This window comes from Apiospora aurea, assembly GCF_038362705.1.
Source record: "Apiospora aurea strain CBS 24483 chromosome Unknown utg000004l_segment0_segment0, whole genome shotgun sequence".
NCBI lineage: Eukaryota > Fungi > Ascomycota > Sordariomycetes > Amphisphaeriales > Apiosporaceae > Apiospora > Apiospora aurea.
Genome location: NW_027117391.1, coordinates 792,595 through 819,740, shown reverse-complemented (window position 1 = coordinate 819,740; position 27,146 = coordinate 792,595). Strand labels below are relative to the sequence as shown.

Here is a 27,146-nt window from a genome sequence, read left to right as displayed (position 1 = left end):
AAGGGATGTTTAAAAAGGTCGGCTAAGGAAAAGGCCGAAAAAAAGCGCCGGTAATAATAAAGGGGCATTTAAAATCGATTAAAATCGAGTTAATAATAAAGAGGAATTAATTGTAATACGCATATGCCGAAATGTACAGTAAAATACAATAAGTGTTAATTAATCGAGTTATAAGTATTATTATTTTCTATATACGAATACTTATTTTAATTAGGGCGCGAGGGGGGAGGGCGCCAAAGGGGGTTGCATCTTACTTACTCTCCATAGCTACAGTAGACTTGGGAGCTTTCACATTCTACGATACTTTGCGAGAAGACCTCAAGGGTATGATTGGAGGCATCATTACATTAAGTAGGTATAACTTATTCTAAGTAGTTACGAAAATCAGAACAGGCCTCCAAGATTTATACTCGCGGAGCTCGACCATTGTAATCCACGCCCGCCTCTGCCGTGTAGTTTCCATAGCAGTCGTAGTTGAAGTCGATCTCCTCGATCCGCTTTAGCAGCACCGAAACTACGTTGTCGAACGAGCAGAGGCCGTAGGGATTTGCTTCGCAGCCGGGGTACGATTCGTTAATTGGCAGGACGGCATCATTGCTGGTAAAAGAAGGTTTGTCAGTACCTATTCTTGTTGGGTAGCATTGGAAGCGGAGTGGAAACTTACACCAGGAACCGAATCTGCTTCGTAGGCTGATACGCCGGACACTCCAGCACCTGCGTCGTAAAATGCGTCGCGAACGGCACGACCCTGCTGCTGGAGAAGCTGTTGCGCCGCTCGTTCTGTTTGAGACTAAGCGGCGGGCCCTTGAAGAGCGCCGACAGGTTGAACGCCGTGAGCGTGTCCAGCACCACCACCTCGTGCGTCGCATCGGCGTAGATGGACTGGTTCAGGGGGAAGTAGGTCGACGAGTTGTCAAAGGTCTCGTTCAGCGCCGAGTAGGGCGCCGGGTACTCGTGCGTGAAGCGGGCGACGTATTCTTGTAGGTAGCCCTTGCCCTGGGCGGCTGACACTGGGGAGCCGGGGCCGTTGTTGTAGTAGAATTTCTGTGTAGAAGGAAATGCCGCGGTCAGTCTTGTGTATCTTCTCGAAAATGAGTAGGTAGGATAACAACGCGATGCTTACAAGGTCGTAGTAGTACTCAAAGTTCAGGAAGTCCTCCTCACTAAACAGTCCACAGAACGCCGAGTACCCAAGAGCAACCGTCTCGTACGAGCAGAGCTCCAGCATCGCCACCACATCTTTGTCGTCGAACTCCAACCCCGATATCTGCGAGTTGAGCCGCGCCAGCGTCGCATCGAACGCATGTCTAGCGAACTTGTTCGCGACGCCAGATCCGATGTCCCCCTTGGATTTCTCGTCGGCGTTAGGGCATACGTCGTAGGGCGCGCCCGAGTTGTTGACGTGGGACGACTCGACCAGGATCTCGATGTTGACCTCGTCCTGGTACTCGGGCACGCCGAAGAAGCCGGCGGCGAAGTTGATAGCCGTCTTGACCATGCGGTCCTGGGACTCGGTGCGAAAGACGGGGATGGCGCCCTGCGCGGTGAAGTTGTTGAGGAGCTCGCCGTATAGCTGGCGGTGCTCGAGGCCCAAGAGAAACTCCTGGCTGCGGCCGAACGGGGTGAGTAGCTCGGCGCCCAGCTTGTAGGTCCAATCCGCCAAGAACTTGAGATCGTGCGAGACCTCGAACCCACCCTTGGACTTGGTGGCGTTGGCGATCTTCTCGGCGAAGCGAGCGGGAGCGGCGTCGCTGGTGGGATAGCGGGCGCCGTGTCGGTACAGGAGATGGAGCTGGGTAATAGTGCAGCCCTCGGGGATGAGCGGGCTGGCGTCCGGTAGGCCGTAATGGGCGGAAGGCACGGAGTACCACGGCGAAAGGTTGCCCCAAGATCTCTTCATGTTGAACGTGGAATCTACACCGGCGCCATGGGCGTTTGGCGCAACCAGGGGGAATGAGGAGGAATCGCCGTCATTGTAGGGGTAGAGTGGTGCAGCCTGCACGGCGGCGGGCTCTACGCCGGTGGGTGTGGGCCCGGCAAAGCCCACGACGGGCTCAGGGGGAAGAGTTGCGTGTTGACGGAAGCTGAGCAGAGGGGTGTGTGTCAGTCGCCGTTTTCATTTGATCGAGCGGCAGACTTACTGCCCGGAGGAGGGTATATGTCCGAGGTGGGAGAGCCAGCGAATGGTTCTGCCGGAATAGTCATGGCACCGACTTGGGCAGTCAGTGCCAATGACAGAGACAGGAAGCTCTGCATGGCAATTGATGGCTGATCTGATCTTGGCAGGAACGGATTGAAGACAATTGGCCCGTCACAGGTGGCTGGGTTTCGATACAGTATTCCTCCTAGCTTCTATCGTCGGACGAACTCTACGGCATGCCAATACTCGAGGGTAATTGGACCAATGCTGGCCCGAGACTTCGAAAGTTATGGCGGTTCGAGAAGCATGCCATGTACAGTTTATATGCGCTCGTAGGCCATCTATCTGACCGCATCTATGCCATGCTGGACGTGCCGTTCTGACCCGGGCTACATGGCAACCCCGCGCACATTCCAAGTTTCCCATGTAGCCCCTCATCATGCAGCAGCAGTCAGGTAGTGCTGATGCTGCACCTGGATACTGCACAGGTGCATTGCAGTCGAGGGGCTGGTTGCATATGCCGCAGCTGCTAGTGAGAGGTCGCTAGTACCGTTTGCGTAGGTGATCAAGTGATTAAACCACATTCTCAGGCAGGTACCAGCTCGGGTGCTTCCGTGCGTGCCGTGGTAACGAGACATGGCGCTTGGCTAGACTCCATTGGACCAGCAACATGATGAGCAATTATTGACAGAGAAAGTCAAGTGTTATTCACGGCTCACACGGTATCCTACGGGACATCAGAAAGCGCATGGGCACCGACGGCTGGCCGCTCGTAAGAGGTGCAGCCACGGAAGGATCAAGGCGGGGTTATTTACGTACGATTCCGCCGAGCGGCATCGAAGCCAACATCAACCCCTCCTTGCACGATTCGCGGACGATTCACCATCCAACACTGCGCATGGTAAAATTCACCCACCTAATGCAACGGCCAATTGGTTTGCGAACCGATAGCGGACGTACACAATCAATCAGGGAATTATGGGTGCCTCTGTGAGGGTTTTCTGAAAGTGGCTGTTGTTTCACTGCCCCATCTGATCGCTCGGGTGGTGCTACAGGGGTTGAGGGGGCCAGAAGCTTAATCAACCAAGCCCCTGGGCCTGTGCACCATCGTTGTGACCTCTGGCAATCTTCATCCAATCAGGACGTCCGGGTTCCGAATGTTTCGTCCAACGGTCTTGCCGGCGTGTTGGATGGGACATCGTATTTGCTAATTGGCTTCCTTCCACCCCACAGCTCGGCAAACCGTTGGCTGCTAAACAAGTACTGTGTCCCAAGGGTCAGGCCTTCCAGCGACCTGTCAGATCCATCAATTGCTGTGCGTATTTGCATCAGGTACAAGCGTAGATATCTTGCAAAAACCACCAATCAACGATGCAAGTTTGTGACATCGTCATCGCCAGGAGATCTGCCAGTGACCTAAACACGGTGACGACCACTGATGCAATCATATGGAGTTTTGGCAGCGATCAAACAACCTCCCGGAACCAACCGGCTCACTCAGATACATTAAAAGCAGTATGTTTTGTTTCATTTGCCCCCATCGTAAAAGCAAAGGCTTCAAGGTACCGAGAGAAGAGATGTCCAAACCCCGCGAGCATACGATCATTGCTGGTGTAACTCGACCAGACCAAAGCTAAAATCGAAGAAGAACTTCAAGTAGATGTCTGCCGACCTGGAAGCCTTCACCACTAGTAAGTCAAAACCCGACTCTGCAACCTCATTTCCTTCATGGGCACAAGAAGTCCTGGCAGACACGGGATACGGTACCCAGTAACCAAAGCTGACAATCACAACAGCCGAAGCCGACACAGAGGATTTAGACCAGCCGAGCCAAAGTTCAAGATCAAGATCCATGCGTCAAAGTAAGCACCAGACCCCTAGAACGCCCGAAAGTTACATCATCCAATAAAAAGTCTGAAAGCAGAGGTATTGCATATTTCAAGTCGCCCGCACAGCGATCGGGAGTTCAACAATGCAAAAACTCCGGACCTACAAAACCGAGCAGAAACCACGGAGTAGGCCGTGGCCGTGATTAATCTACCAAATATGCTTAGTTTTGGGCGTCACACTACCATCCATGGAGGTATTACTCTCAGACTGCAGTGAGGTCAAGTTCATATCCCGCAAGGGAGTCGCAACCCCGTGCTAGAAGGCAGTACCAACTACCCCTATTCAGCGCAAGATAGGAGTGACCCGTGTATGTCAGGGTAGACAGAATGTCCCTGTCTATGTCTACATCACAATAATGACGAAAACTACACGTCTATATAGATTCAAATACCCAACTTCGACCCTTTTCCCTTACTATTTTGGTTTTTCTTTCCTCTCTTCTGGATGGGCTATAACTAATACGTTTTCATCAGCGTGACTGGGAAAACCGCGAGCATCCAAGGCGATAGGCACATGGATCCGCCTGATATTCTCGATCTGATGTTTTACCTCTTCCGAACCGTCATCCGCGCCCGAAAGATGATGCATGGACTCTTCGTACAACTGGAAAGTAACACCAGCTTCGCCAATTGGGACAGTAACAACTGCCACCATTGAACCAGACGAAGAGCTCCAGAAGAGCAATGCCAGACACAGGTATTTCATCAACACACACACCCAAAGTAAGGAATGTGAGGAATGCCGTGGAATGGAGTGTTCAAACGTGGAACGTCAACGGATCCGAGTAGTGGCCTCACCAACAGTATTGAGGCCTATACCGTCTCGCGACCCTACACACCCTGCATAGGGATATTCCCTGTTGGTAGGTAAGATGCAACCCCCTCTGGCGCCCTCCCCCCCTCGCGCCCCCTCCTGATTTCAGATGATTCTAGAGCCCCTAAGCAATAATAATAGTATATAAAGGGGTTAAATTTCACTCGTCTATCAATCGAAGTAAATTAATCTCTTCCTCTTTTTTCCCTTTTTTTATTAACACTAATATAACTAAAAAAGATCGCATTGCAGTCACGTAGCTAGGCCCCGCTAGGGCCGATGCACGTGGATTGATTGGTTGCTCGATGCAGTGCCCCACACATCACTACTTTACCCTTCGCACCGTATTAGAGCTGACCTTCTTTCCTCCTTCCTTCTTTTCCTCTCTAGCCTAATATATTCTGATTTCACCTGACTGGCTGATTTCGCACATACTGCCGATGGCGCCATGTGACTATTGCGTAAACTATCCAGGCCGTGCTCGATAATATATCGATCGCTTAGGCCGCTAAATATTATAATATTAGCCGGCGTACCCTAAACCGCCGGATCTAGGGGAACCCTATTAAAAAGGAGAAGTATAAGGCCCTTTAACTTTTTACCCTAAAGGAAGAGACTTTCCTTATAAAATGGGCCCTTTTTTAGGCCGGTTTAAATTATATATTAATATACCGGTTATTTCGTATATACGTTTAACGCCTTTTACTCGTTAAAAAGGTCGAGCACCGTATTAAAAAGCGTTAAATTAACCGATTTTTAAAGCGTTATTTAGCCCTTAAAGCTGTACGTATTAAAATAATAGACTTTCGGCGTCTCGTATATACTTTAAACGGGGCCGTATACCTCTTTTTCGATCGGTTTAATAATAAGATTATTGCGAATATCCCCTTTATTTATAAGTTTAATATTAATAAAGTAGGAGTATTAATAACGTTAAGTAAAGGGATTATAATAATTAAACCTATCGTTTATAAGTCGTTAATATATAATAACGCCGCTAACCGCGAGTAGGTAATTATTTTAAAGTGTATTAATACTTTTAAAAAGTTTCTATGTGATAAGAGTAGAATAAACGGGGCGTTTACGTACCGGTTTCGGCTCTACTCGGCCGCCTTATATATATAAAAACTTAGGCCCCTTAGAAATATAAAAGGATAAGCGTTAACTTTATTTTCTCACCACCTTTTATTTATTATTACCACTTAAATTCGTATACTTTTTATAATTTTAACGCTTTTATAATAATTTACTTAATAACGATATTAACCTCGAGAAAAAAAGGTAAAGCTTTTATAAAACGCGCCCTCTTTAATTTAAACCCGGGTAAAAAAAGTTTTAAAGACGCCCTAAATTTATTATAAAAAAGAGATCCTTTTAAGCTTATAAACGACGCTATAATTAAAGCTTCGGGCACTACGAGACTAGAAAAGTTTCCCTTCGAATCCTCTCGAATACGCTTATAAAAAAAATAGCTTATAACGAACTGCACCTCGTTTAAATAACGTTTTAAAGAATTTAATAATTAGCGACCACGTTTTAATTATACGGGGGATAATAAAAACCCTTTTTCGCCCTTATTACCTTTAAATAATAGCGGCGATACTTTTTCGGCACTCGATAAGCGCGATTAAAACTTAAATTACCTTAGCGACGACACGGAAAAAGCTTTATCGGTTAATAACTCGGATATAAATTTTAATAAGCCTATTAAATTCTATTATAAATAATTAAGCCTAATTTTTATACGAGCGTAATAAGAGAACTAAATCGAGGAATTAGAAATAATCTATAAGGCGGCACTAAGATTATATCGACGTTCGTACGCGCGTATCCTATACGCCCGTAGTTAAATAACATTAAAAATAAAATAATAGTTCCAGCTTAAAACGGAATCTTTTATAAAAAACGAGGTAAAATAATTACGAAGTAATTAAAAAACTTTTCGGATTTAAACGAAATTAATAATCCGGAGCCCCGCTAATAAGGACGTTATAATTAATTTATAGCTAAAAAAGTTTATTAGCTTCTACGTTAAAATCCGAGGTAGTTTTACGAGTATTTATTATTTTTAAAGAGCTAAATATATTAACGCTTTAATAAAAAATATATACACTACTTTTTTAAAAAAACTCCTTTTATTCCTACATTAAAATATTATAAATTACTACGATAACTTTTTAAATCGATATAATAATATAATCGACTTTGCGAAATAACGATAAGAAATCCTCCCCGTTTTTATAAAGAACGGAAGACTTTATAATTAAACTAAGCTAACTTTAAAAAAACGGTCTCGAAACGAAGAAAACGTTATCGAGTTTAAAGAGGGGAGCTTTAAATAGCGTAAAATAAACCCTTTTAAAAACTCGGTAAAATATTACTATTTTACCGTTCTATTTAAGTAATATATAACTTTTATTTAATAATACCGCGAATCGTCTTAATTTAACCTAAGTTATTTATTACCGATACGGGAAAAAAGGCTATTACGTTAATAAATATATAGCCTCGGATATAGCGCTAATATAATATATATCGGGAAATAACCGTAGGTTTTAAACGAAAAAGTACCCTCTTTAATTATTGGTTTAATCGTAAAGGTATTTAAAACTTTACGAACCCTTATTATAATTATTACCTTATTATCGCGCTTTGCCCCGGTTTATATATTTATCGATTTAAGTACTTATTTAAGGGTAGATATAATTAATTATACTTTCGCTGAGGAGGCTAGGTTATTTCGAGCCCTATTTCGCGTAATATCGATTACGTCGATTAATAAGTTATATATTTTTACGTATAACGTGGTTTACTACTACGCGACGTATATTACTTAGCGACGCACCTTTTCCACTTCTCGACCTTTTTATATAAATTAATTTAATCATAACGCTTAAAATTAATTAAAACTATTCGTTATTCGATTCCTCGCTTAATTCTATATCCTTTTTATATATTCGCGCATTATAACCTATTTCGTTATAAACACTATAACGCCTTTTACTAGTCGCCTTTCGTTTCGACGAACCCCTATTTTTATTTTTATTAGGCGCTAAATACTTCCTTTTTACCTTTTCGTCCTATAATTATTAAGATTCCTTAATAATAAAAGCTCCTTTAAATTAAACTCGCAACTTTTTAACTCTTTAACGCTTAAAAAGTATTAAATTAGCCTCCTTTAATATATATATTTTATCGCGTATAAGGGTTATTTTATAAGCTATTTTAATTATACCCTTCGCTATTTAGTTTACCGTATTTAAAATCGGCGTCGAAAAGCTTCCTTAATAAGTAAACACCCTCTTTTTAATATAAATAGAGTGTTTAATTATTTATTAAGGGTTAGACAACGTTTAAAGGTCGTAGGTACTAACCGTCCTTAAACGGGATAGGATAAGTATAAGCGTTTAAAAACGTACATTTAGTTTATTAATTACCTCGTTAAGGTTATAAAGTATTAAACTAAATACGCTAAATCTAGATTTAATATTAACTTCCGTAAAAATAGTAAAATGCGCGGCTTTAAAAGCGATAAAAAACTCGAGCTTAATAATATAGTTTATAAAAGCTTTAATAAATAACTCGATTTTTTTCGAATAAATACGCTTTAAAGGCGAATAAAATACTATATCGAGAAGTTAAAATAAATATAATAAATAGGGAGGTATACTAATAATAATAATATCGTTGTTTTAATAGTATACTTCGAATTCGGTTAAAATATAGCTCTCGTAGCCGTCGAAAATTAAGAGGCGGTAGCGACCTTTCGTTTATAATCTAGTATATTTATCGAAATACTTAATTTAGTTTAAGCCTATTTCGTTATTAGTTTAACTATTAAAAGTCGGCTTAATTACTTAATCGCCTAGTAAATTAATTTCGCGGGATTAATTCGCGAAGTAATATTAACTTTAAACGATTAAAAACGGCGGAATATATTAGCCTTACAAATTAATATATTTAATCGCCGTTACTTATTCTTAATTATTAAACTAAACCGATTTCGCTTTTCTACGCCGCTCGGCGCGTATTATAACGAGTATTAACCCGATTATACTTATTATAAAACTAGTCTCGTCGAAATTCTAAATATTTTCGTCGATAATCCCGTATTTCGTTTTTATATTTACAACTAGCGTAAACTAAGCAAAAATAATTTTAAAATCCTCGTAAAAAACCTTTTAATAATCGTACTAACGATTTATTTTAATTTTTAAATCCGAGTTACGATTAATAAAGCGCTTAACCTAGTATTTATTAATATAGTCGCTACTACGCGACGCGGTAAAAGATTAGCTATATTTTTTATACTAGCGAAATCGGGAAGTATTCCTTAGATATTTAAATTAATTATATATTTACGAAATACCTCTTTTTTAATTAGATTTATTTTACGTCGTTTCGGTCAAATTTCGAGTTTTAAAGTTCGGCCGTAAATTCGATAACGTAAAATTAATTCGGGTATATTATAAGCTTTTACTATTACTTTTTAACTTATTTAATTCGGTTCGTTTCGTATCGCTTAAATTATTAAAACTATCCGATCTTCTTAAGATTAATTAAGTATTATAGTTATAAAAGTATTACGCGTTAAAGTTTAATTATATTAAAATTAAATTAAAGTACGTCGCCAAGTAATATACGTCGCGTAGTGGTAAACCACGTTATTACTATATTCGTATTAAATTAAAGGATAAATAGAAAACCGCGTTTCGTACTCGATACGGCTATTACGAGTTCTTAATAATAACTATAGGTTTTATTAACGCTTTAATTACGTTTTAGCATTATATTTCGCAGTGCCTCGAGGGATTAATCGATACGTGCTGTGTAATATACCTGGATAATATTTTAATTTATTTTATTAATAAAGAAACTTATAAAAAGTACGTATAATAAGTTATTAAAAGGTTAATATAAACGGATTTATACGTTAAGCGCGTTAAGTATTAATTTTTTTAAAGCTCGCTCGAATTCTTAAAGTATCGAATCTTTATAAAAGGAGTATCGATAAACTTATTACGGGTGAATATTATTCAAGAATAGTCTATACTAAATTTTATTTATAATCTATAGGATTTTTTAAGCTTTTATAACTTTTACCGGCGATTTATAAAGGGATATTCGGGAATTGCTATCTTTTTAATAAAGCTTTTAAAAGGGCGTGATTTTAAAAGAAACGAGAGTTTATTCCCGTTAAATAGCGCCGCGGAGCAAGCCTTTAAGTATTTAAAACAGTTTTTTTAGCTAACTCCGTTATTAGCCTATTTTAACCTCGAAAAGCCGATAAAGCTCGAGATAAACGCCTCCCGGTTCGTAATAGCCGGAACCTTTTTTAAAAAGGTAACGAAGGACTTTAGTACTTAATCTCTTTTTTTTAAAAAAGTTTTCGGGGTTAGAATTAAACTATAAAACTTTAGATTAAAAGATATTAGCGATCGTTTTATATTTTAAGCATTAAAGATATTATTTAAAAAGGGCGAAGTATATTATTAAAGTATTATTAAATTATAAAAACTTATAAAGCTTTATAAAAAATAAGAAATTAAATAATCGCTAAACATAATAGTATATATATTTAGCTCCCTTTAATTTTATAATTATATATCGGCTAAGAAAAAGTAACCCGGTTAATAACCCGTCGAAATAGCTTAATTATATCGCCGATATAAAAAATAATTTAATATTATTATTAACGTTAAAGCGAAAATTAATAATAAATATTATACCTTTAAAAAGTAAATTACGGGTATTAGTTTAGGCGATATACGGAACGCGAGGTACGGGGGAACGCATAGTTTTATCGTAGGCGATATCCCGGCGAAAGGTAAAAGGGTTCGCTTAGGAAAAAGACCTCTTAGTAAACTAAATTAATATAAATTTAAAGATTTTTATTATACGAGCTTAAAAATAAGATAAAACTTATTAAAAGGATAAAATATAATTCGTAATTAAAATTAACCCGAACCGCGATTAATTAATTATAAAAAAAGTTTAATATACTTTAAAAAAAACGCTTATATATTAAAATAAGTAGCGTTACGGGCGTAGTTATTATAGGTTTATTATAATAACCTGTTTAATAATTATTTTAAGCGCCACCTAATAATATAGCTTTTAAAAAAAAAGTTTTATTAACTCGAGTTATAAAACGACGCAGCGGAATATATAAAAAACTGTTCGGTATACCTCGGCTTAAAAACGAAATACTACCGATTTTGCGATAAGCTCACGTTATTACCGTAATTAAATCGCTTTAGGGAAAATATAGTATAGACTTTATTACCGGCCTGTCGGAGTTTTTTTATTATAAAAAAGCCGTTAACGCTATCTTTATAATAATAAACCGATATATTAAACTATATTTTTTTTTAGTGGTAACTTTTATTAACGCCGTAAAACTAGCTTAACTCTTTTACGAGAAAATAAAGTGCTGGTTTAAAAGCTTAAAAGGGTTGCTTTTAAACCGGGGAGCTATTTTTACTAGTGCTTTTTAATCCGAGTTAAACTACGAGAATAAAGTAAAATTAAAATATTCGATAATATTTTATTTATAAACCGATAAATAAATAAAGTATATAAACTAGGTTATCGAAACCTATTTATACTATTACGTAACGAAATAGCTAGAGTTATAGTTAAATTTATTATATATTACTTTTTTCGTAATTAATTTAACCGTTAATTTATCGATAAACCTTTCCTTTTTCGAGGTAACTTACGGTTATTAGCCGGATTTCCGAATATTCGTTAAGAACGACTCTTTTTTAAAAAGGCCCTTACGGTAAAAGACCGGCTATTAAAATTATAAGAACTACGGGCGGGAATAAAAAAAAATAGCGAAAAGCGATCGAAAAATAAGCGAAATATTATAACTTTTATTATAAGCTATTAACCTTAAGCGTGGGCTAAATAATAGGTTTATTTATTAAAAACTTAAAAGTTTAAAACTAGAAACTAGCCCTTAAGTTTATCGGACCTTTTAAAGTTTTAAAGCGTATCGGAACCCTTACTTACCGATTAACCCTGCCCGAGAAATACGCCCGGCTTTATAATATTTTCTTTATTTAATTATTAAAACTATAAACGGCGAAGGTTAATAAAGCGTTCTTAATACCGGAATTAAAAGCCGACGAAAAGTAAAAAGTAAAAGAAATGCGAAATAAAATAAAATAGAAAGACTAAGTATACTACTTAGTAAAGTAAAAAGGCTAGCCGTTTAAATATAACTAATAAAAGCCGGCCGAAAACCTAAAAAACGCGCCGGCGAAAGTCGCGCAATACGAAAAAAAGGTATACGTCGATTAATTAACCATAAAAAAGAAAGGTAGGCCTAAAAAAAAGTTATAATAAAAGGCCGAAACGACTTAAAGACTCTAATAAATTATTAATTAATAATTATAAAAATACGGCCGAAACCGGGCTTTAATAGGAATCGAACTTATTTATTTAAACGGTAATTATATTTACGCTTTTTTAATAGGCTACGAGATTTTATATTACGCCGATTAAATTATATATTTAATAAAAAAAAACGCAGCCGAAATAAAAACGAAACTTTCGTTTAAAAAACTAAACCTACGGGTTTTAAACGATCCTCGAAATAATCGGCCTATTTATCGACGGCGTTATCGTTAATACGGGCGAAAAAAGCGGCGATACGTTTTCGAATAAAACTAAAAGTTATATATTAAGTAACGAAGTTATAGTCGCGAGGTAATAAATAAAACTAAACAAAAACTTCGATAGTTATAAGTTTATTAATAATTTAAAAAAACGTTAACGAAATTACGTAATATAAAAAAAGGATCTTTAAATTTATAACGTTAAGGGCGCTAAGTTAAAAGCGTTTACGTAAAGTATTCTCGCGGGCGAGGTATTTTTAGCGGTAATTAATTAAGCTTTTTTATTTAAAATAAATTCGTTAAATACCCGCGGTAATTATAAAGAAAATAATTAAGAGTTTTTATTTATTTTAACGGTCTTTTTCGAGCCGCTAATGTTAAATTTAACTTTATAAGCCTTAGCTATACGGGTAAAGGTAACGACGAGACGGTAGAGAATACTGCCCGCCTCACGGCGAAGGGCTAAAAGAAAAACGTATGTATCGGCGTTATTTATTTTTTAAAAGTATTCGGTTAAGCCCGAAAAAATGGTACCGACGATATTAAAATCGCCTATAAAAGCGCCGGGAATTTACTATAAAACGTTAGCGAAATACCGCCGATATTAAAAAGATTATACGTATTTACGGCCTTATAAATTTTATTATTATTAATATAGCCGAGTTTCGAGTATACTTAATTATATAATAGGGAACGCGGGTTATTAAAAACGTAGTTAAACTCCGATAATTCGCTTTTAAAGGGTTTATAATTAACCGCTTAAAACGAAACGTATAAGTAATAAGCTTAATTAGCCGCGATAGTAATAAGAACGTCGTTATAATTACTTAGTAAATTAATTTAATAGCGAGTAGTAACTATAATAAGTAAAAAGGTATTAAAAGGGTTATAATAAAGTAACGGGCGTAAAAGTATTAAGATACGGAAAAAAAACCCTAGTATTAATAATTATAAAAAAAGTTATAATCGGCGTTTAAAAAAGATATCGAGCGTAGGTTCGATAATTTTATAAGTTTATATATATTCCGAAGGGTATTTTAAATATAGGCGTTTCGACGCCCGCGCCCCTTATTTATTTTTTATTTATCTTTTATTTTTACTTTATTACTCTATAATTTACCACGGAACTCTTTATTAACTAAGCTCCCGTCGAGATAAGCGGACCGCGTAAATAAAACCGCTTACGTAATTAAAACGCCTGTTTAAAAAGGGGAATAATTATAATAAAAATAGAAGGAACGGGGCGCTTACGTACCGGTTCCGGCTCTACTTCGCCGCCTTATATATATAAAAACTTAGGCCCCTTAGAAATATAAAAGGATAAGCGTTAGCTTTATTTTTTCACCACCTTTTACTTATTATTACCACTTAAATTCGTACACCTTTTATATTCTACTTCTTTTAATTATCTTTAAAGGTTAATCGATATAATAGTAATAGTTCCCTTAGGATAACGATAAAGTTAACTGCTTTTATAAAGGCTAAGCCTTTAAAGCTTCTTTTAAAAGGTAGACTTTTAACCTTATTACCTTAAAATAACTAAAAAAGATATTTATCCCTTTTACTTAATTTAATAACTTTAAATAATAGAGGTTATTAATTTTAAACGGCTACGATAATTATATTAACGAGGATTTTATATTAGCGGCTTTAAAGGCTAAAGTTTAGCTCCTCTATTTACTATCATATAATAGCTATATTCTTTAGCCTCTAAATATTAATTGTTTTAAAGTATTAAAAAAGAGGTTTTAAAAGGAGTTCGATTTAACGTAACGTGGTTTACCACTACGCGACGCATATCACTTGGCGACGCACCTTTTCCACTTCTCGACCCTTTTACATAAATTAATTCAACCACAACGCTTAAAATCAATTAAAACTACTCGCTATCCGATTCCTCGCTTGATTCTATATCCTTTTCACATGTTCGCGCATTATGACCTGTCTCGCCGCAAACACCACAGCGCCTTCCACCGGTCGCCCTCCGCTTCGACGAACCCCCATTTTCACCTTCATCGGGCGCTGAACGCTTCCCTTTTGCCTTCTCGTCCTGTAGCTGCTGAGATTCCTCAATAGTAAGGGCTCCTCCAAGCTGGACTCGCGACTTTTTGGCTCTCCGGCGCTTAGAAAGTGCCAAATTAGCCTCCTCCAGCATATGCATCCTATCGCGCATAAGGGTCATTTCATGGGCCATTTTGGTCATACCCTTCGCCATCTGGTCTACCGCATCTAAAATCGGCGTCGGAGAGCTTCCTTGATGGGTAGACACCCTCTTTTTGATATAAGTAGAGTGCTTAGTTGTTTGTTGGGGGTGGACGGCGTTTGAGGGTCGTAGGTACTGGCCGTCCCTGGACGGGATGGGTTAGGTGTAGGCGTCCGGAGACGCACATTCAGCTTGCTAATTACCTCGTCAGGGTTATGAGGTACTAAACCAGATGCGCTGAATCCAGATTTGATGTTGGCTTCCGTAAAAACAGTAAAATGCGCGGCTTTAAAGGCGATAAAGAACTCGAGCTTGGTAATATGGTTTATAGAAGCCTTGATAAATAGCTCGATTTCTTTCGAATAAGCACGTTTTAAAGGCGAATAAAGTGCTATATCGAGAGGTTGGAGCAAGTGCGATGAATGGGGAGGCATACTAATAGTGATAATATCGTTGTCCTGGCAGTATGCCTCGAATTCGGCCGAAATGTGGCTCTCGTGGCCGTCGAGAATCAGGAGGCGGTAGCGACCCTTCGTCTGCGATCTGGTATGTTTATCGAAGTGTTTGATCCAGTCTAGGCCTGTCTCGTTGTTGGTCCAGCCATTGGAAGTCGGCTTGATCACCCAGTCGCCCGGTAAATCGGTTTCGCGGGACCAGTTCGCGAGGTGATATTGGCCTTGAACGATCAAGAACGGCGGAATGCACCAGCCCTGCGAATTAATGCATTCAATCGCCGTTGACCATTCCCGATTACCAGGCTGGACCGACTTCGCCTTTCCACGCCGCTCGGCGCGTGTTACGACGAGTGTTGACCCGATCATGCCCATCATGAAGCCGGTCTCGTCGAAATTCCAGATGTCTTCGTCGACGATCCCGTATTTCGCCTTTATATTCGCGACCAGCGCAAACCAGGCAGAAATAACTTTAGAATCCTCGCAAAGAGCCCTCTGGTAATCGTACCGACGATTCATTTTGGTCTTCAGGTCCGGGTTGCGGTCGATAAAGCGCCTGACCCAGTGCTTGCCGACGCGGTCGCCGCCGCGCGACGCGGTAAGGAGATTAGCCATATCTTCTACACCAGCGAGATCGGGAGGCATCCCTCGGATATCCAGATCAATTATATGCTTGCGAAGTACCTCCTCTTCAGTTGGATTTATTTTACGTCGTTTCGGTCGGATTTCGCGTTCTGAAGTTCGGCCGTGGATTCGATGGCGTAAAGTTGATTCGGGTATGTTGTAAGCTTTTGCTGCTGCTCTTTGGCTTATTTGATTCGGTCCGTTTCGTGTCGCTTGAATTGCTAAAACTATCCGATCTTCTTGGGATTGATTAGGCATTATGGTTGTGGAGGTATTACGCGTTGAAGTTTAATTGTATTGGAATTGAATTGAGGTGCGTCGCCAAGTGATATGCGTCGCGTAGTGGTAAACCACGTTATACTATTATTAATAATAATTATATTAAGAAGGGAGACTTCTTTCGCGCTTAAAATAAAGCTTAAAAGGTTACTTTTACTTTTAACACTATTATTAATAATTAATTAATATTAAGGCTTTAGCCGATTAATATAAATAAGCCGATAAATAATAGGCTTAAAAAGACTACTATACTTCGAGCTATTAACGACGTTAATAAAGCTAAAAATACACGCTAGCCTGCTTAAAAAGGCTAGGGTAAGTAGTGATACTTAAGACTAGCCGGTAAGTTAAAAATTTAGCGATAACGGTAAGACGTAACCCCCTTTAGCTGACCCCCCCCTTATTAACCCCTTTAAAATAGATATAAAAATTAATAATAACAGCAATAAATAGGTTAATTAAGTAATACACACTGTATTTTAAGGTTTATTTCGGCTCGTGCGCATTATAATAGAGTTACCCTCACTATTAACTCGATTTATATTAATTTCTACTACTTTACCGGCGCCCTTTTTCGGCTTTTTTTTTAGCCTTCCTTTTTTAATGTCCTTTTAAACCTCCTTAATGTTTACTATATAAACAAAGCCCTTATTAGGGTCTTTATTAACCTTCTTCTTCTTTTAAGCCCTTATTTTCTTTAAATTTACTTTTAAACCGGCTTTTTCCTACTTTAATCGGCTAATCCGAGCCGTTAAATTATTAATACTTTTACCGAGCTTTTTTATAATAACCTTTTAATTAGATTACCGGTGGTAACTTTTATATTAAGTATCGCAACCCTTAAATTTTTAACTTACCGGCTATTTTTCGGCGTCTCGATCCTTTTAATCTTTAATTCGGCCGGCTAGCGCGTATCTTTAACGGTAATAGTTTCGTTAATAACTCGTACTATATTAAAGCGCCGAAACTTATTATTTATTAGCTTTTCGATATTAAAAGGGTAAATATTAATTATTGCCTATTTATTAACGATAATTTTAAAAGTGAAGGCTATTTTATATACTTTAGCCTAAGTTTAAAAGAAGTCCCCTTTCTTAACGTAGCTGTTATTAATAATAGCGTATACTAGGTCGAGCTCCCTCCGGAACCTTTTTTCAAGACTTTAAAATAGTTAATATTTAATGGTTAAAATATATAAGAGCTATATAATAGTAAGTAAAAGAGTTATACTTTAGCTTTTAACGCCGCTAATATAAAATTATCGTCGATATAACTTTTAAATCTATTAAAAATTAAGAGCCTCTATTAATTAAAATTATTAAGTATTATAACCTAGCTATTTATACGGCTAAAAAAAAGGCACAGCGGTTTTAAAAGCCCCGTAATTAAAAATAACGAACGGGAACACTAATAAAAAACGTATGGACCACCTCGTTACGTAATAGCTTACTATAGATCACCGTGAATTACCGTAAACCTAAAGGTATAGTTTACTATTTTAGTAAATAAATTAAATACCACGATTAAATTACCGGATTACTAGTACATTAATAATCTAAAGAAACATAATAAAATCGGTAAAGAAAAGATTAAATATATAACGATAAACCTTTCTTATATATTTTATATAAATACTTTTTACTTTAGCGATTAATTTAAATATTAATTTAATATATTAATAAAGCATATTACCTTAAAACGAACTTATTACACCTTTAATTAAATTCTACGATTAGTTTAGGATATTATTCATTATATTAAACGGACACACTCGTTTATACGTTTAAATACTCTCTCGTCTTAATTAATATAAACCCCAGCACGTTTACGAGGTTTCTTTTAAACCCCGATAGCCGTTCGTTATATTAAGCTTCGTTAAGGGGATAAGGATTTTTTTAGCTACTTTAAGGCTATAAGATTAAAAGTCTATTCTTTTAATAACGCTTTAAAAGCCTAGTTTTTATATTCGTAGTTAACTTCGTCCTTTTTTAAAGGAACTACTATTACTAGACCGATTAATTTTTAAATATAATTAAAAGCGGTAGAATATTACTAATAGTATTAATATACTTTAAAATAGTTATTTATTCGCGATTAGCCGAGTCGTTTCGCATTAAACTTTAATAAGCGGCAGGTTCGATTATTATAATACCTTCCCTTATTATTATTATAATTCTTACTTTATTGGCATTAAATTTAAATCGAGGGGGTATATTATTAATAATAGCAGTATTAAATCGATTAAAAAACTTTCGTATAGCCTCGTTTAATATGTATACGAAACGCCGGAAATCTATTGCTTTAACACGTACGGTTTTAAGGGCCGGATAACGTTTTAAAAAACGGTGCACCTATTATTTATTAATAAAGTAATTAACCCCTTTTATAAGGAAAATACGCTAAGCGTATATACGAAATAGCCGGTGCGTTAGTGCGTAGCTTAAGCTAGCTTAAAAAAGGCCTATTTAATTAAAAAGGTTTTTTCGGCAGGGGTAAATAATTATAAAGCTTTATACTTCTTTTTTTTATTAAGGTTTTCCTTGATTCGGTTACGAAGGGTGCCCCTATTAACGTTATAATCTTTAGTTACACGGTTAATGCTTTCGCCGGTTAACACGGCTTAAACCGTTTACGTAATGCGTGCTTTTTTAATTATATTAGTAGTGGTGAAAAGAAGAAAAAAAGAGGAAAAGATTAATCTACTTTAATTAAAAAACGAGTGAGACTTAACCCTTTTATATACTATTATTATTACTTAAAGGCTTTAAAATCATTTAAAATTAAGAGGGGTTAGTGAGGGGGGGTTAGCTAGAGGGGGTTGCATCTTACTTAGTAAGGAGGTAATACACTTTAATACTATTAGGAGGTAGCTATAAATAAAGCTCGGTAAGAGTATTAATAATTTAACGGCCCGAATTGGCCGGTTAAAGTAGGAAAAAGCCGGTTTAAAGGCAGATTTAAAGAAAATAAGAGTTTAAAAAAGAGAAAGGTTAATAAAGACCCTAATAAAGGCTTTATTTATATATTAAATATTAAGAAGGTTTAAAAAGATGTTTAAAAAAGTCGGCTAAGGAAAAAGCCGAAAAAAAGCGCCGGTAATAATAAAGAGACACTTAAAATCGATTAAAATCGAGCTAATAATAAGGAGGAGTTAATTATAGTACGCATACGCCGAAATATACAGTAAAATACAGTAGGTATTAATTAATCGAACCATGAGTATTATTGTTTTCTATATACGAGTGCCTATTTTAATTGGGGCGCGAGGGGGGGAGGGCGCCAGAGGGGGTTGCATCTTAGCAGGACATGCAACAAGACCCTCCATCGCCAACGATACACAATAAACAGATGTTGTATCAGGCCAAGGACCAACTCAAATGGCAGGAGACCGAGGTCCACCACGCCGAAGAGGACCAGTCCGATAGACGGGCCATGTATCTCGAACTCAAAAAGACGAAGCGCCGACAGAAACACACCGAAATATCCCTTCGAAGCCTCATGCGACGCAACCGGAGTTCCAAAAGCTGTGGGAGATCTCCCCTCAATGGCGACATCAACACTACAAGCACTTAACACTTAGTTACAGTTTGTTGCTCTAGCACCTGGCGAGTACGCCAACTGGAGCGAGATAAACGTGGCGAGCGCGTTGTCAGCTTTTCGACCCATACCAGACCAGCTGAAGATCGCCTTCGTCATCCTCGGAAAGCCAACATTCTGGCTCGAGCGGAAGAAGTCCCAAACACCAATCTCTACTGTAGACGACCCCGGCATGCTTAATTCGCGCAGGACACTGGAGGAGTGCCGACGAAAGTACCATAACATGTCGGCACCGATGAAATTGGTAAACAAAATCTACATACCACCTTCTGTCCCGACATATTTCAGACGCAAGGGAGCATCACCGTCATCTTCCAGGCTCTCCACCGGAACCAGCAGAACCTCAACCTGAAGTACACCGTCGCCGAGGAAAACACTGCAGTCCTTGGGACACAACTCGCCTCATGGAACCAACGCAGTGGCGCGAATCATTGACCATTATTGCGACGCCCGTCTGAAGCTCAACCGTGAGAATCGAGGAACGGACACGTTTTAAACTCCGAGGCGAATTCTTCGACAACCACAACGACGAAGAGATCTAAGTTTTCACCTGACTTCTGAGAGGGATTATCGTCAGGTCCTGAACACCGTTCCATGCCCAATAACACCACCGCCACAACACACACACACACCTTGGCTACTATCCTGGGCTACGATTCAGCCACTGACTGAATCGAACGACGAGTCGCTTGCAGGCGCTTCGTCTCATATCGGAGACCATGGTAAGTATTCAGGTATTCCGCAAAGACCTCGATTACGTACTCACAAAGTCGCCAGACACAGCGATTCTCGCCTGGCGGACAGTCGCCAGCTGCAACTAAACTACCTGGCATGCTGGCCTGCAATGATATAAGTCGAAAAGCAAAAGAACAAGAAAGAAAGAAAAGACAAAAAAAAAAAAAAAGAATGGTCAATACTCGAGCGCCACAGACACCGCGAGGTCAATCAGCGTGGTGGTTCTCATGTTGCCCCAAGTAATATCAGCCACCTGGACGGCAACTGGATTCAAGCAGGAACGTGGGACACTCGAAGGAGCGAATGTCCACCAGTATACGTCCACAATTGTGGCAAGGAACCAGCTGCAAGAAAGAAACATTCCTGTACGCTTTTCCCGAGGGCAAGAATCGTGAAGACCAGTACGATCAACACCCTTCCTCAAGATGAGCCAGCCCAACGAAACCCTCTCCAAGTACGCCAAGACGGCACCGCGCAACAACATGCACTGGAGCCAGCAATTACCTGGCTTCTCACTACCTGGTTCGACTTCGACGAATACATGGCTTTCCATGTCCAACAGAAAGCCTCGCCCCGCCACTCACTCCGGCAGGGCCGCAGTTATCGACCCAGAAAGAGCTTCCTCATCGATAAGGGAACAAAGACCAAAACCAGATGAGGCTGGAATTACAAAGTGGCGGTTTTGAACAAATGCCATCGGCCTGTTCTATGATAGGAAACAGCATAGAAAGTCCCTAGCAATGCGTTTCTGTTGTTAGACCTAAATGAAACCCCATTAAGAGTTAACCATTGGCCAACATAGGAAGTTGGCCCGTCTTTCGTGTTTTCCCACAATGTGAGAGTTGCCACGATAGGCCCTTGGTATACCTCCGGGAGGTTTACAGCGGAGATCATGATATGTATTGCGCACACGCCGCACTTGATAATTGTAGCAGCTACCTCTCTGTTACTTGCCGAGTCGTCTATATTCCTCCACTGTGTCCACATAGCACTGCCCCTTAGCAAACCCCGGCACCCGCTCCCCTGCCACCCCGCTCACAATCCTCCGCATCTCCGCATCTCTGCCTCCTCATCTGTCAGCCCAACCTTGAGTGCCCCGAAGTATTCCTCGAGGTATTTGATCCGATTGATACCCGGAATGGAGACGAGGTCGGGTCCCTGCTTGAGCACCAAGGCGATGGCCAGCTGGGCGGCGCTGCAGCCCTTCTTCTCGGCCACGGCCTCGAGCTGAGTGACAATTCCTTCCTGCCGGCCTATGTGCATCCTGTACGGCGGCCAGTGGCCTTCTTCCTTGAGTAGGCAGTTTACATGGACCAAACCAGAACCGCTACCTCCGTACTGATGCCCCCTTGCTGTGTAGTTCTATCGCCATTTTGTACTCCCGAGAACCCTCATTGGCACCGGAGCTACGGGGATAGGCCGAGCCGAATAAGGCCTAATGAAGTCATATCCGAAAAGGCGCAGGCAAGAACTGCAACTACTCGCGAAACATGTGAACGAATGTATGTTTATCATATTTACCGCCTAAATAAATCAAGATGCTATATCACCTATCTTAAGGTGTCAATGTAATGCTGCCCCCTGTCCCAAACGCCAGTCTTGATATCATAGATGCCGCATTTTGATCAAGTCACATTGTCTTAACTCATGTCCACCTCTCCAATTTATTCCTCGTCGGACTCTTCCTCAGCAACCTGTCCATAAAATGTTAGCCAAACCATCTTCATAGAATAATAGAGAAGTCAAGAATCACTTACGTCAGCGTGGAAGTTCTGTCCATCCGTAGTCTCCTTGATGACACCCGAACGAATGCAGAAGTCACCAAACCTCTCACCCTCCTGCCTCTCGGTAGCGTACTGCTTGAGCAGCGGCTTCATGATGGCCAAGATCTCGTCCTCCTTGATGCTAGAACGGTACAACTTGTTCAGGCGCTGGCCGTGGTAGCCGCCACCCAGGTACATGTTGTAGGCACCATAAGCCTTGCCGACGAAGGCCACCTCAGCCAGCCAGGGACGAGCACAGCCGTTGGGGCAACCAGTCATGCGCATAACGATGGAGTCTTGGCGCAGGCCGTTCTCTTCGAGGCAGTCCTCGAGCTTGGAGATCAGAACAGGCAAGTATCGCTCACTCTCAGCCATGGCCAAGCCACAAGTAGGGAAGGCAACACAAGCAGAAGAGCTGAGGCGGAGACCAGAGAACTGGTAGTTGTCGAGCTTGTACTGCTTCATGAGCTCCTTCATCTCGGGCAGGTCCTCATCGGCCACGTTGGAGAGGATGAGATGCTGGTTACCAGTCAGGCGGAACTCGCCCTTGTGGACCTTGGCGATCTCACGGAGACCAGTCTTCATCTGGAAGTCGGGCGTGTCCTCGATACGGCCGTTCTCGATGAAGAAGGTGAAGTGGTTGAGTCCGTTCTCATCCTTCTGCCAACCAAAGGTATCGACATTGCTCTGGAAGTGGAAAGGACGCGCAGGCTCGAAGGTCTTACCCCACATGGCCTCGACCTTGCTGCGGAAGACATCGACACCCATATCGTCAATGGTGTACTTGAGACGAGCATGCTTGCGGTTCTTGCGATCACCGTGGTCGCGCTGCACCAGCATGACCTTCTCACAGGCAATGTGAACCTCCTCGGCACTGACGTAACCCAACATGCGACCGGTCTGGGGGTAGGTCTTCTTGTTGTTGTGCGTGGTACCCATACCACCACCAGCGAGAAGGTTGAAACCAACAAGCTCACCATCATCGCCCTTGATAGCAATCAGACCGACATCATGAGCGTACACGTCCGTGTCGTTGTGAGGAGGGATAGCGATAGTGATCTTGAACTTTCGCGGCAGGTAGGTAGGTCCGTAGAGGGGCTCGAAGTCTTGTACAGCTTCACCGGCAACTTGCTTCTTCTCGTTGTTGTCATCCGTGAGCCAGATCTCATGATAGGCTGTGGTGGCAGGCAACAAGTGGTCGCTGATCTTCTTGGAGCAGGCAAATACTTGTCTGTGGTACTTCGACTGGGTGGGCAGAGAGCTGCACATGACGTTTCGGTTGACATCACCGCAGGCGGCAATGGTGGTCATAAGCGAGCGGTTGATGGCCTGCATAGCGGGCTTGAGCTTTCCCTTCACAACTCCGTGGAATTGGAAGGTCTGTCGGGTAGTGAGCTTCATCGTCTCGTTACCCAGGCTGTTGCTGATGTCGTCCATCTGGATCCATTGCTTGGCAGTAGAAACACCACCCGGCAGTCTGCATCGAATCATGAAAGAGTAAGCGGGCTCCAGACCCTGGGCCTTGCGCTCATCTCTAACATCACGGTCGTCCTGCATGTAAGTACCATGGAACTTGGTGAGTTGCTGATCAGAAGCAGAGATGGCAGCAGTCGTGGGATCGTTCAGGCCTTCAACAATGGTACCGCGAAGGTAGTTGGAAGCCAACTTGATGTCCTCGTTGGTGATTGGTGGCGGCTCCTCGGGGGAGGCCATCGACGTTAGCAACGCCAAGAGCTGTCCAGATCTTGGGCTCCCACTCGGAGTAACCAGTCTGGTAACCATCGGGATCCTGGTCGTCACCAAGACCAACATCAGCAAGACGCTTGCCGCCAAAGTTGCCAAGTACGCGGTCAAGATCCTTAGCGGGCTTGTTGTAGTAGACGCGGTCTTGCTTGCGGGGCCAGTAGTGCTTGTCACCGAGACCAAAGACGGAGTAGTTGACGTTGGCGAGATCGAGATCCGTGCTATCCTTGACAGCATGCCAGAATGACAAGCCGTTTTGGGGGAACTCTCCCTGTCCAGCGGTTGATGTGATGAAGATAATGTTCTCCTCGGTAGACAAGTCCTCGACGGGGTAGTCTTCCATAGCCATGACGGTGGTCTTGAGGCCTCGCGAACGCCCACGGTTGCCAAGTCGTTTCGCCAGCGACGTAGCGTTTCCATTATCTGAGGCATACAGAATGGTGAGAGGTGCACCAAAGAGACCTTCCAGAAGCTGGGCGTACGCATCCTTGGCCTTTCGCTTCTGCTGTGCCCGTACCTCGGTACCGAAGTCCTGGGCCAAGTTAGCAGCGAAAGTGGGTTCCTTGCGCATAAGCTGAGTGAGGTGGTTATCGCGGTCAAGGAATTGCTTCAGCTCCTTCTTGATGCGCTCCGAGTCCAAGGAGAAGTTGGGCTCGCCCTTGGAGTCGTTGTCAGGGTTCCAGCGGTAAAGTGGCCAGTAACCAACATCAACTGCCTTCTTGGTCTCTTGCAGAACAGTCAGAGCGGAGTCATGCTCGCCAAAGTAGGGAAGATAAGCAAGAACAATTGAGGGGCCGTTGAACTGGTCAGCCTCGAGCATTGCCTGCAGAACCTGCGTGTAGGAACTGTAGACTGCAGTGGATGCTACGTAAGCGTTGCCGAAGTTCATGGCGTAAAGGCCAATATCCTTCTTGCGCCTCTCGGCATCGGCAGCGGCTCTCTCAGAGTAAGGTGTAGAATCGATGATCAGCATGTTGACATTCTCGCCCGAGGCCAGGACGTGGTGGACCCCGGAGTTGCCCAGATCGTAAGACCAGGCATCTGAACCCACGAGCCAGAACGACTCCTTGCGGAAGAGGCCCTTGCTGGAAAGAAGATCACGAGAAACTTGCGATCCGTCGGTCTCGAGGCGAGCGATAACATCATCGGCGACATCACTGGCCTTCTGCGCGTCGTCAGCTACAGCGGCCCACTTGGCCAGCCAGTTCTTGGGTGCTTCGGTGATGAACTCGTTTGAGGTAGCCGCGTTCTTGGCTTCCTTTACAAACCGCTGGCGGTGCTCCTTTCGGGCCAAGAGAGAACCGAAGCCGAATTCGGGGCTTGTCGCAACTGTTGAGGAGATGCCGGCAGTCTTGGAGTTCAGGGCATTGGCCATGTAGACCCGGTTTCCGAACAGCTGGTTAAGGATTTTGGTGTAGGCAGTCTCGAGCTTGGGCTGCTCCAGTTGAACGGCACTCGATGTGGGGACATCTCGCTGGCCAACCTCGAGGTTCTGGAGAGGCTTCTCCGAGATGAGGTTCTGGAAGACGCCACGAAGAGCCTGGCGGATCGTATCACTGGTGATGTAGCCCAGCTGATATCCAACAACATGCTCAACACCACCGAAACCGCTCTTTACCGAAGTGAGGATATCGATCAGAAGAGGGCCCCACTTTGTCGTCTTTCTCGAGATCTGCTCGATAACAGCTACGCGCTTAACAGACTTGGGAATAGTCTCCACGAGCTTGGATGCGAGCCATGGCCGGTATAGTCTTGCTGTGATCATGCCAGACTTTGCGTACTCGTCAGTGGCCTTGGCAGAATCGAGGGCCTCGGCAAAGAGGCCGGCATCGGAGCCAAAAACGAAAATAGCCTTATCAGCAGTAGCCGGCCCAGACCACTCGAATGGACTGTACTCGCGGCCGTTTGCCTGCTTGAACTGCTCCCAGATCGCAGTGACATACTTGTAGATATCCTCGGAGCTGACGACAGGCGCCTCAGCCTCGATAGTAGTGGCGGTAGAGACGCTAGGCGGGGCTGTCGATCCACTCTCTTGACTCGATTTCTCTGAAACTGCGGAAGAGGTCGCCTTGGAGGCGGCATCTAATACGGTAGAATCTGAAAGGCCGTTGGCGGCTGAAGGGACGCCGCCGGCGGGAGCCTCGCGCCGCTCAGAAGCGACTGCGGTTCTTCCGTCGTCTGCGTAGATGCCAGAGCCAGAAACTGGGGCGGCCTGGTATCTGCGGACGTCATCGATGTTTAGCACCTGTCGTACGAACTCCGAGTCTTCGTTCGCAATAGGCTTGTCGTGTGCGCAGGCGCCTGAATCGAAGAAGTGGATGACACCCTTTCCTGACTGGACGGCCAGAGCATGTGCCGTAATGGCCATGTCTTGGGCCTCCTGCAAGGAGTCTGACTGCAGGAACGTCCATCCCGAGTTTCGGATCGCTGTTATGGAGGAGTAATCGGGCGACTGGGAGGGCTGAAGGGAGACGTGAAGCACGACCGGGTAGTTGGCGAGCTTGTAGAGGTGGGCAATGGACGCCAGCAGGATCTCGGAGGTCGCAGTGACGGAGACGATGCGTCCGGAGCGAATCGGCGCAAAGACGGAGAGGAGAGGGTCGTTGTTGTGCCTGACGGCTTGGACCTGGAGGAGAAGAAGTGTCAATTGGGGGTCTTTCTAATGTAGAACCACGACAGCGAAGCTACATACCTCGGTGACTTGGTCCTTTGCGACCAGGCTCGGGTCCTTTCGTTCGGCGTATTGCTTAAGGTGAGCGGAAAAAGCAGAGTCCTGGGCCAACGAAGGCTGGACTGAGACAATTACATCGCTGGAAAGATAGGCGATTCTCGCAACTGCACGGGACCAAAAGACATCTGGTCAGCTTGTCTATTTCTCAAGTATATACCTCCGAGCGATAAGGATTGGAGTAGAATGAAGTAGACAGCGTGGTTGAGGTGGCACATGGAATGGACATCTGCGCGCGGCTTGTTGCAGCAGCAGTGAGGGATTGCGGAAAATGCCCCGCCATCCCGCCATTGGGACATGGTTTGGATTTGGTTGGAGGGGGAGGGACAGTGGTTTTTGTTTCTTATTGCAACGTACCTGCCTCTTCAGGCGTGCGAATCTGCATGTCCGCCATCTTTGCCGATGTCTGAGCTGAGGACGAACCGAAAAGAAAAGACATGGTGATGGATGTCGAGGACGCCTCCCCAGGTTTTTATCTTGGAAAGCGATTTAATGGGGAGCGAGCGATGGCGGCAGCATGACTTGAGGGGCTCGGCGTCTGGGAAATTATTTTT

The 27,146-nt window shown here is 42.2% G+C and overlaps 4 protein-coding genes across 4 annotated transcripts; 1 reads left to right on the top strand and 3 right to left on the bottom strand.

Annotated features, from left to right (window-relative positions):
- Positions 1-404: 404 nt before the first annotated feature.
- PG986_005069 (phosphoglycerate mutase-like protein) lies at positions 405-2,256 on the bottom strand (the record flags this gene model as incomplete). Its single annotated transcript, XM_066841291.1, has 4 exons — positions 405-597; positions 665-1,044; positions 1,124-2,084; positions 2,138-2,256. The coding sequence occupies 4 exons, from the start codon at positions 2,254-2,256 to the stop codon at positions 405-407; spliced, it is 1,653 nt and encodes a 550-aa protein (XP_066701153.1).
- Positions 2,257-19,403: 17,147 nt separating this feature from the next.
- Positions 19,404-20,058, top strand: PG986_005068 (uncharacterized protein; the record flags this gene model as incomplete). The annotated part of the gene is made up of 3 exons (XM_066841290.1): positions 19,404-19,442; positions 19,613-19,867; positions 19,912-20,058. 3 exons carry the CDS (start codon positions 19,404-19,406, stop codon positions 20,056-20,058), a joined length of 441 nt encoding a protein of 146 aa, XP_066701152.1.
- Positions 20,059-21,393: 1,335 nt separating this feature from the next.
- Positions 21,394-21,621, bottom strand: PG986_005067 (uncharacterized protein; the record flags this gene model as incomplete). Its single annotated transcript, XM_066841289.1, has 1 exon — positions 21,394-21,621. The coding sequence occupies one exon, from the start codon at positions 21,619-21,621 to the stop codon at positions 21,394-21,396; it is 228 nt and encodes a 75-aa protein (XP_066701151.1).
- A 401-nt stretch (positions 21,622-22,022) lies between these two features.
- On the bottom strand, positions 22,023-26,986 carry PG986_005066 (sulfite reductase (ferredoxin); the record flags this gene model as incomplete). Its single annotated transcript, XM_066841288.1, has 5 exons — positions 22,023-22,052; positions 22,116-23,819; positions 23,932-26,490; positions 26,557-26,699; positions 26,950-26,986. 5 exons carry the CDS (start codon positions 26,984-26,986, stop codon positions 22,023-22,025), a joined length of 4,473 nt encoding a protein of 1,490 aa, XP_066701150.1.
- Positions 26,987-27,146: the final 160 nt, after the last annotated feature.